Source organism: Humulus lupulus, chromosome 2, assembly GCF_963169125.1.
Source record: "Humulus lupulus chromosome 2, drHumLupu1.1, whole genome shotgun sequence".
NCBI lineage: Eukaryota > Viridiplantae > Streptophyta > Magnoliopsida > Rosales > Cannabaceae > Humulus > Humulus lupulus.
Window position 1 is genome coordinate 286,194,934 of NC_084794.1, and position 9,374 is coordinate 286,204,307.

Below are 9,374 nucleotides of genomic sequence, written 5' to 3' on the forward strand. Positions count from 1 at the left end.
ACTGTTTAAAATGCGCACCGTAACGGTCCTTGGAGTTTAGGGCGTTACACACATATTCTACTTCAACCTAAAGATATTCCTCCTTAATCAAAATATTTACTTTTATATCAAATTTTTTATTTGTTGTTGTTTTATTGTTTTGCTAAAAGTTTATTAGTTTGTTATATATTTATGAATAAATAGGATTTTTCCCCTCGAACTGTTACCACTTTCTAATTGTGCCATCGAATTGTTCGTGTTGTTAAAAATTTCTCCCAAACTATTCCCATTACCGAGTTGTGGGACTTCTGTTACTTTCTGTCATATGGGCTAACAGACATCTGATGTGGAATTTTGAGCACTGACGTGGTGCCACGTGTATAGTTCTAATTAAATATTTAATCTAAAAATTATTGAAGGTCCACTTAAGCACCATAATCACTATCTCGATCAACTACACAAAAAATTGTCTAATTACCTTCTTAATTATCTTAACTATTCTTATAAACAACACCATAATTAGTAGGCATGGCAAAATGGGGCGGTGAGGCGGGGCGGGGCCCCAACCCGACGTGGTGTCTTTGCCCCTGAATTAATAGTGGGGCGGGGTAGTCCCGCCCCGCTTGAATTCACAGTGGGGTGGGGCCGCCTCGCCCCGAAAACTTTTTTTTTCTATACTCTAACTCAATTCTCTCATCCTACTTATATACATGCATAGTACGTAAAATTGACATTTTAAATGTGGTTTAGAATATCATTAATTCTAAATAGACTTTAGGTGTAAGATTTATATAATTTTTTATTCTACAACTACTCTTGTAAAGAATTGTAAATATTGAAAAATATATTTTATATAATTCATCATTATTTTTGTAAATTTTAAAATAAAATATATATATATATTTGAGGGAATAGTTGATATGAAGCGTAAAAAATAGAGATTACAATAAAAAAAACAATATTTAGGCTTAAGGAGAATTTTAAAATTATAATTTAATGTTTCTTTTAAAACAAAGTTAAATGAGGCAAATGAGGCGGGCTAGACCTGCCTTAATTAAGCCGAGGAGGGGCGACCCGCCCCGCTCCAAGAAATTAATCGAGGCGGGGCAGTGCGGGGCAAACCCTCCCCATTTACACGCCTGATAATTAGTAATTAAAGTTATGTTGTTAAACACAAGACACAATCATGCTTAACGTGACCCACTTGCCAAATCTGCATTAATGATTGTTTTGGTAACATAATATCCCTTCACAACTTCAAACTAGTGTTCGTAAGGTGAAAAAAAATGAAAGCCTCCTCTCTAAGGCACCACTAGAAAAAGCAAGATCAACTTTAGTAGATCAGATCAGGAGGATGTAGCATAGCTTTGTGTTGTAGTTGCAGGCTTAGTGTTTCATTTTCTGAGAAAGCTGAGCACCAGCTCGGATTGGTTCGCATCGGTTTCGAGTCTGGCTCTTGCCATGGTGTTGGAAAGGTTGGAGCAGATGATCAGAGAAAGATAGGAAGTGAAGACTATCAACAATAACGTTGTTGAGAGAAGGCAAATAGTAAGTAGTGGTAGTGATCAAGGGACTAGCACAAAGTTCGCTTTAATGGTGGCCATGGAGAAGTGTTCTTATGATATTAGAGAGGATTTTAGAGAATCCATGGTGGAGATGATTATGGCGAATCAGATTGGAGAGGAGGCCCAGGTTTGGGGAAGGCAACAATTTTTGGGTTAGGCTCTCTCAGAGCTTGGGTCCGTGGGGGATAGGTGAGGGATCCTGGGTATGCTCGGATTAGAGCTCTGGTGGTTATGGTGACAGAGAATGGTGGTCGGAGCTGGATATTATTTTTTATTTTTTTTAAAGTGCTGATGGCCAATTTTTTTTAAGTTTTAAATTAATTTTAATTTTTAATCTAATTATTTAATTATAATTATATATGTGGCACTGATGTGGTACTACATCGGATGTATGTTAGCCCCATAGGACAAAAAGTAACAAAAATCCCACAAAAAATTTTAACGTGAATAATTCGAGAGCACAATCAGACAGTAATAGTTCAGAGAGCAAAAATTATATTTATTCTATATTTATTGTTTTGTTAAACAATCTTTAGTTATGAGTTTTATTATTTTTTTAAAAAAGTTATGAGAACTTTATTAATTATGATATTTAATTGTTAAATTATTTGTCTACACCGCACGACAAAGTGTAGGCTGTGATTTGGAAAATTGCTCAAATGACATATACGATACTGTCCAATAAATTACGAAAAAACAGCACCGCCGCACCCCTAATTATCAACCATACATTTGATTATGATGGAATTATCATGTTTAGGACTAGGTTAGCCAAGCTACCTACCATTAGACTTTTAAATGGTGCTGATAACTCTGGTTTGATAATGATGGAATTTTCATGTTTAGGTCTAGGTTAGCCAAGCCACCATTAGACTTTTAAATGGTGCTGAAAACACTGGTTTGATTATGATGGAATTATCATGTTTAGGTCTAGATTAGCCAAGCTAGCTAGTTGGGATGATAATCCCTCTATTGCTTTTTCTCTCTGAGGCAGACTTGGTATCCGTGTATGTTTAAAAAAAAACTTAATTGCTATTGTTTAATGAGATTATAAACTTAATTGCTATTTGCTAAACAAGTTCAAGAATTGTCTTGCTAAAAGTCCAAACAAACAACTTTACCATATAATAATCAATTTTAAAGCCTCCAAGTTAATAACCATTAACAGCACATTGACTTTGTTTACAGTTCATGACAGTACAGCAGATAACAACAGATTTCATGCTCATACATACTTTCATTAACCACAAGCATATCCTTAAATAATCTCCTTTGTATATTCAATCTCCTGAAACAAAGGAAAACTAGGACTCTGTTTTCTTCCATGATTATCTTTATCTACACGACTAGCTTTCTATTTGTTCCATCACTGATTATTTTCCCTGCGGCGCACGTATCGGGTTCTGTCATTGTATCTTGGCCTATCTTGGGCTCTCTGGGGCTGCGGCTCCACCCTCCTTTGCCTTTCTGGTGACCTTTGAACAATTTCTCCGTTCACATACAATTCAGCTGCATAAAGGTATGCAAATCATTAAAGATATGTAGTCTTTAAAGCAAAAAACTAATAAAACAGATGAGACTCCACAAAATTGGGACGACATGCAAAGCTAGACAGACGGCAAAAAGAAATTGAAATTGAAAGAGCACTAAAGGTGTACAAGTATTTCTAAATCAATGAATGTGGATGCACACACATGCATTCATGCTACAAGAAGGCTATATTACAATGTCTCATCTCTACTGATCTGCAACTCCACAACATTGAAAGCACAGAACAGTTTAGAGAGACATTTGATATAAGTCCATTAGTAGCTTTCAAAGCTAATAACCATTGCCTGTTAGGCTTTTCAGCTTTGCCAAGATGGACTAAAACATCTTGGCTTCTCTATATTACAATGTTTCATCTCTACTGATCTGCAACTCCACAACATTGAAAGCACAGAACAGTTTAGAGAGACATTTGATATAAGTCCATTAGCAGCATTCAAAGCTAACCATTGCCTGTTAGGTTTTCAGCTTTGCCAAGATGGACTAAAACATGTAAACTTCTTCCATACAGAAGGTTCTGCTTTGAAAAATCACAAGGAAACCCATTCATTGTTCGGTACTGATGCACAGAAATGTATCAACTCCAATGATTCTGAAACTCCACAAAACATGAGAAGCAACGAAACATTAGGAGTGATGCATCTGAGTCGATTAGCATTCAAAGCTAGACAATGCCCACTTAAGAACTACTAACTTTGCCAAGATGGACTGAGATAAGAGAAAGTTTGAAGCAACATAAGCTGTACTAAGGAAATATTTTTTTGATTAAGACTAATGAAAAAATGATTTAAAAAGAAAATAAGGATGTCTATTCATCGTAATCATTAAATAATGTTTCATCTCTACTAATCTGCATCTCTACCAAATATTCAAAGCACAGAACAGTTTAGAGAGACATTTGATATTAGTCCATTAGCATTCAAAACTAAACATTATCTGTAAGGTTTCATAGCATTGCCATGATGGACTAAGAAAATAGTAAAAGCATATTCGTTTTTGAGACAAAGTACTAACATCTCCAGAGAAACCCAATATCATAGACTGTTGGGGATCATACTTGGACAGAAAAAAGTTTCTACAAGTCCAATAAAATATTTCCTTGCCACCGAATTAGTTATCAAAAAATGAACTTATCATAGGAAAGACAAACAGAGTAAAGTTATTTCTATCCATCAGCAACCTAAAGACATATAAGAACCCAAAACAACAAAACACAACAAGCCTCATTAAAAAATACTCGAGTTTATGGCCAAGGCTTCACACTATAAAGAGTAGATAACAAAAATCAAAAGGAATTTAGATAACCAGTAGCAATATATGTAATAATAACTAAGCAAATGCAGTAGCTCCTCTCAACTTACCACCGTAGTCTTTGTTTTCGGGATCAACATAAGAATCAGGAAGCACAAACAAAACACCTGGCAAGCCTGTTCAAAATAGTTTATTTTTTGTAAGAATGAATATCAACAGCAATAGAGTATAAATGATAAATAAAACTAAAATAAACAAAACCCATCTGAAATATCAAATCATGGCCTTCAGAAAACTAAATTCGTACCCTCGAGCTTATTGGAAGTCTCCTCATCAATCTCACAACCAAATCCAAAATATCTTTCGCATGACACATTGTAAATCTTCTTCTTAGCTTCCTCCACGCTGAAGAACCACAAAATTAGAGTTCAAAAATTAGTACAGCTACAGAAAATAAAGAAACGTTGAGAAATTCATAAACCGAAGGTGCCAAAACCAAGACCATATACCTCCCAAGAACTTTGGCAAGGGTTTCAACATAACAGTCAATCATCTGCTGTTTCGTGGCGCCCTCGCCACCGGGCTTGTCCATAACGATAAGCCAGTGCTCGTAATCGCATCCAGGGAAAAGAGGAGCCATTTCAGTGGGTGGACGGTCGCTGAAGTTCGAACCGGAGTTGAGAGGAGAGTATGTACCGGACCTGTTAACCCGGCACCGGATCGAGGTAAACCGGGTGTGCGAAACAGATATGGACTTGACTGCATGAGAAAGAGGAGCGATGGTTCGACGGCCGAGAATGAGAGATGGAACGGAAGGGGGCTTGGTTATGGTAGAGACGAGGCGTTTAGGGAGGAGGAGAGATAGAGTAGGGTTACGCGCTGTTACGGTGGCCATGGCTCGTGCTAGGGTTTGAGCCATTGTTGAAAGTTTGTGGAAAGGGAGACGAGGGTTTTTGAAGAAGAAGAAGAAGAGGTGGATATGCTTAGGTTAAAGATAGCTCCGAGGGTTTTTGCAGTTTTTAACGTCGATCTCCAGGGGACAGTTGGGCCTCAGGGCGTCCTTGTTTCGGCCTCTTTTCAGTTGGGCCAAGGCCCATGATCAAAGTTTACGACAAGTCGTTGAGCGTCGTAAGGTTTACGATCAGATCAGTCTTTGAATAATTTTGTCTTGGGTTTGGCACACTGGTAACTGGTTCACTAACAGTCTATTAATTTATTTGCTTATTTGCAATTTTGTCTTTGATTTTCTGATTTTTTTTTATATTTACAAAAATAGTCAATATGAATATGAGAAATAAAACAATTCACAAACAAAATAAGTTCCACAAATCGTGGGATGAATCTCACAAATTATGAGGTTTTGCCCGTTCATCACCTAAAAAGAGATAACAAATTTCATAACTTCAAATTTCTTATAATATTGAATTTTTTAAGTTTTTTTTCTTTAAGTTACTCTTTAGTTACCTTTTAAACTATTTTAGATACTTGATAAAGATTTTTTACAGTATGACTTAATGTTTGTTACATTATGATAATTAATTATTTTAGAAACCATTAGTACTTATTGTAATTACTATTTGGTAACTTATTATTTTAGTCACTTGTATTGACTTACATTGTTTCAGTTGTTTTCCAATAACTTTAAGATATAAAGAACACCTTATTATTTTAATCATTCTTTAGTAATTTGTTGTGTTATTTCCTTTTTAAACGTCTCTTGTTTTCGATATATTACTTTGGTTACTTTTTAATAATTCATTAGTTAACTTTTAAAATTTGATGACTTATTAGTCAACTAAAATTTAAAACTTGTTGTTTTGCTATCTACAATGATGATTAACCAAAAAGTAACATTGTCTTCGCCAAAGTGAAAATTTAGATAACAAATCCCATGAGAATCAAAGTAACCAAATCATGCCTAATCTTCACCTTCATAGTCGCTGAAGCTCATGCCTTAGCCATTTCGTCCAAGTCTTAATAAAACATCAGAAACTTTGTTTTCACACCCCAACTAGACTTAAAAACAAATAACATGTTCGGTTGTATGTCAAGGATTCATTAAACTGAACTTAAAAGTACCATAAATTTTGAAACAAACAAACAAAAATAGGCGATGGTGAGCTATATTCCATAGCTAGCAAGGTTGTCGTTGGCTCGAACTTGTCAAAGTTTAGTGGTAGCTAATGAACTTGAATTAAGAAGCAAGTTGCATAAAAAATCTCTAAGAAGTCATATCCATAGTATATTAGCACGAGCATACTCCACGACTCACGGGATCAGGTTCCCTAGGATGCTCGGTTGGGAGACCTAAGGGACCTCGAAGCATCTTGATTTGAAGTTTCTTATTGCCAAGAAAGGGGTACGTTATTATTATTAAGCACACTTTCAGAAAATGGAACAGAGTATTACTTACAAGTTGTCTCATTATGATACATAAACAACTGAGCGTTTTATTCATTGTCTTAGCTTTATCTCATATATTTATGGCTTTATGCTATCACACAATATGAGAAGGCATACAAACATAAGTACATTTAGAATCATGGTGATACAAACTGTGGAGTACTAACAAGTAAATATCAAAGAAGAAAACAACAAGTTGAAAACACCAGAGGCTGTTTACTAACTTGTTCGAGACTTTGAGACCATGTGCTCCAACTTCTGTTCAGAAGGAGCAAAAAAATGTTAGCCATGATCAAAATGAAGAAGCTGAGCATATTCATTGCCTAGACTTGATATGGCACAGACTACAACAAATCAAGTAGAATATCCAAGACCAAAAGAAATCATATCATACAATACATTTCCAAATTAGTCTTTATCAATATACTCAGAAAATCTAGTCTAGCACATTATAAGTTTTAACTCTCATTGCCATGTTTTCTTTTGAAAGTTTTCTCGCTTTGAGATCATGGGGAATCTTCTTATTACCTTCAATGGATGCACTTTTCTTACAAGTTGTTTATAATGACACCTAACTTTCTTTGAAAATCTATCATGTGCCCTTCAAACTTCATAAAAAAAAAGGTCGTCTAAACCTTCGAGGATGAAAGAAAATTCTTGTGATTTAGAAGTTTGTCTTAGATAAGCTCTCAAATGATATACACATTTCACAATAGGCCAAAAAAATCAAACAATTGTTTTACAGGCCAGCATCTTCATCAGGTCAATTTATGTCTTGTGAGAAGATAAAAGGAAATTAACTAAATTTCAAAAACATGCTCCTTTGTCATGTGAGAATAATATAGCACCAAGCTATCCAAGCTAGTTCAAAAATCCAAAGCTAGAGATATACACTTCTTTATAACATTTAAGGGCATAGACATTCTCAATAAAGTCCAATAGTAGAAGAACCAAATCTCAAGCCACTGCCACTATTTACTATTATTATGAACTAAGGTCTCTGCACTGTTAAGTACTTAGTATAAAGTAATTTAATATAAGAATAATGCAGAGCAAACTATGAAGTTACCTGCTCAGTGTAAGGCAAAAACTTTCCATCCATTGTCACAACAACACGGTCCTTCCCATCGACACCTTTGACTTTGTCAACTGAGCAGTAGAAGTCTATAGCTGACATACTAAAACATAAAACAGTAAAAAAAGTGAAAGATGAAGTTAAGACTAAATTGCTCAAATAAACTCTTTTTTTATGGGCCGAACACATACATTGCAAAAGAGATTCCATGTTGTACTGTATCTTAAGTTTTACAAGCCATGCAAATAAGATTCAGGAGAGTAACAACTGTAGTATAAAATGATATACTTTCTTTCTTAAGCAGCCTTGGAGAATAAAAGGGTAAGTGAAAATTAAGAAACTTGTCAGTTGGCAAGGAAACCAATCATTATAAACAATAGAACAAAGAGGGAGACATTAATCTTGGAGAACTAAGACTGTTTCACAGCTTTATAGTATACACAAGGATTATGAACAATGTTTATTGCTAACTGACTCAATAGAATTCCAACTAAAAATTTAGAAAGTATGACACGAATGGAAACTCACATGCCATCACCAAACTCCTCATTGATAATTTCCTTGATGCTCTCACCAAAGTGCATTATCGCTTCATTCAACCTACACATTCAGAAGTCAGCAAAAGGGGAAGAGTAATTACTTGTTGCCCATATAGTTCTTACAAAAACAAATGGTGTGTTCCATTACTTAATCACCACCTTCATGATAATTAGAAGTAGTAAAAACCACTCAAAGTTCAATCTTTCATCTATGCTAACATAAAATTAAATGTGAAATTCATATCAAATTACCCCAAACAACGTTAAATGAAAAAACACTATCAACCATGTTAAACTCATCGAAGTACCTTGTCCCAGCAAAATCAAAGAAACCCACATAATCAAATTGAAAAAGGAAAAAAAAATGCCAGAATCCAGTAAAACAAAGAGATAAAGATAAACAAAGAAAACCCATTAAAGAGTTGAAAACAAACTGAGCTTAAAGCAGAAATTTGAGAAACCCCACCTATAAACAGTCGGTTCTTGGATCAAATTCGGGTCGTAAGACCTCATGGGTGGCTTCATCATGTCATGAATAAGATCTTCAGTAAGGTCAGGCAAAGAAGCTTGTAATTTTGGGGCAGTTTCGGGCTTCAGCTGAGCTTGGCGCCTAAGGAGTTGGGCAACATAGACATTGGTAAGTCCAGTCTCTTCTGCTATCTGACTGTAGGACTTGCCAGAATCAAGCTTCACGGACTGTAGCAGATGGATTAAGTTTGCTTTGTTTTCTGCCATTTCCGACCAAAGTCCTCAAATCTCTCTCTCTCGTGAAAATGAGGGGAGATTCCTATTGAAATAAAGTAGTTTAATTAAGTTCACTATTTTAGACTTGTGTTCACTTGCCTCATCATTTAATAAAGTAGTTTAATATGTTACCATCTCCATTTTCATATACATATGTATCTCTTCTAGATAATTTTTTTTGTAATGATTTATTTTCTTAATTTTAACTAAATATTTAAGAAAATATACTTTTAAAACTAACTTAAAAATAAATATTTATCAATAACATTA

At 35.0% G+C, this 9,374-nt stretch overlaps 2 protein-coding genes across 2 annotated transcripts; both read right to left on the reverse strand.

Annotated features, from left to right (window-relative positions):
* Positions 1-2,631: 2,631 nt before the first annotated feature.
* Positions 2,632-5,341, reverse strand: LOC133819641 (multiple organellar RNA editing factor 2, chloroplastic-like). Its single transcript, XM_062252940.1, has 4 exons — positions 4,853-5,341; positions 4,651-4,748; positions 4,454-4,519; positions 2,632-3,053 (listed from the first exon to the last, which is right to left on the reverse strand). Exons 1-4 carry the CDS (start codon positions 5,260-5,262, stop codon positions 2,911-2,913), a joined length of 717 nt encoding a protein of 238 aa, XP_062108924.1. The 5' UTR covers positions 5,263-5,341; the 3' UTR covers positions 2,632-2,910.
* Positions 5,342-6,681: 1,340 nt separating this feature from the next.
* LOC133819642 (cyanate hydratase) lies at positions 6,682-9,168 on the reverse strand. The gene is made up of 4 exons (XM_062252941.1): positions 8,827-9,168; positions 8,350-8,421; positions 7,816-7,924; positions 6,682-7,004 (listed from the first exon to the last, which is right to left on the reverse strand). Exons 1-4 carry the CDS (start codon positions 9,093-9,095, stop codon positions 6,966-6,968), a joined length of 489 nt encoding a protein of 162 aa, XP_062108925.1. The 5' UTR covers positions 9,096-9,168; the 3' UTR covers positions 6,682-6,965.
* Between the last annotated feature and the right edge of the window lie 206 nt (positions 9,169-9,374).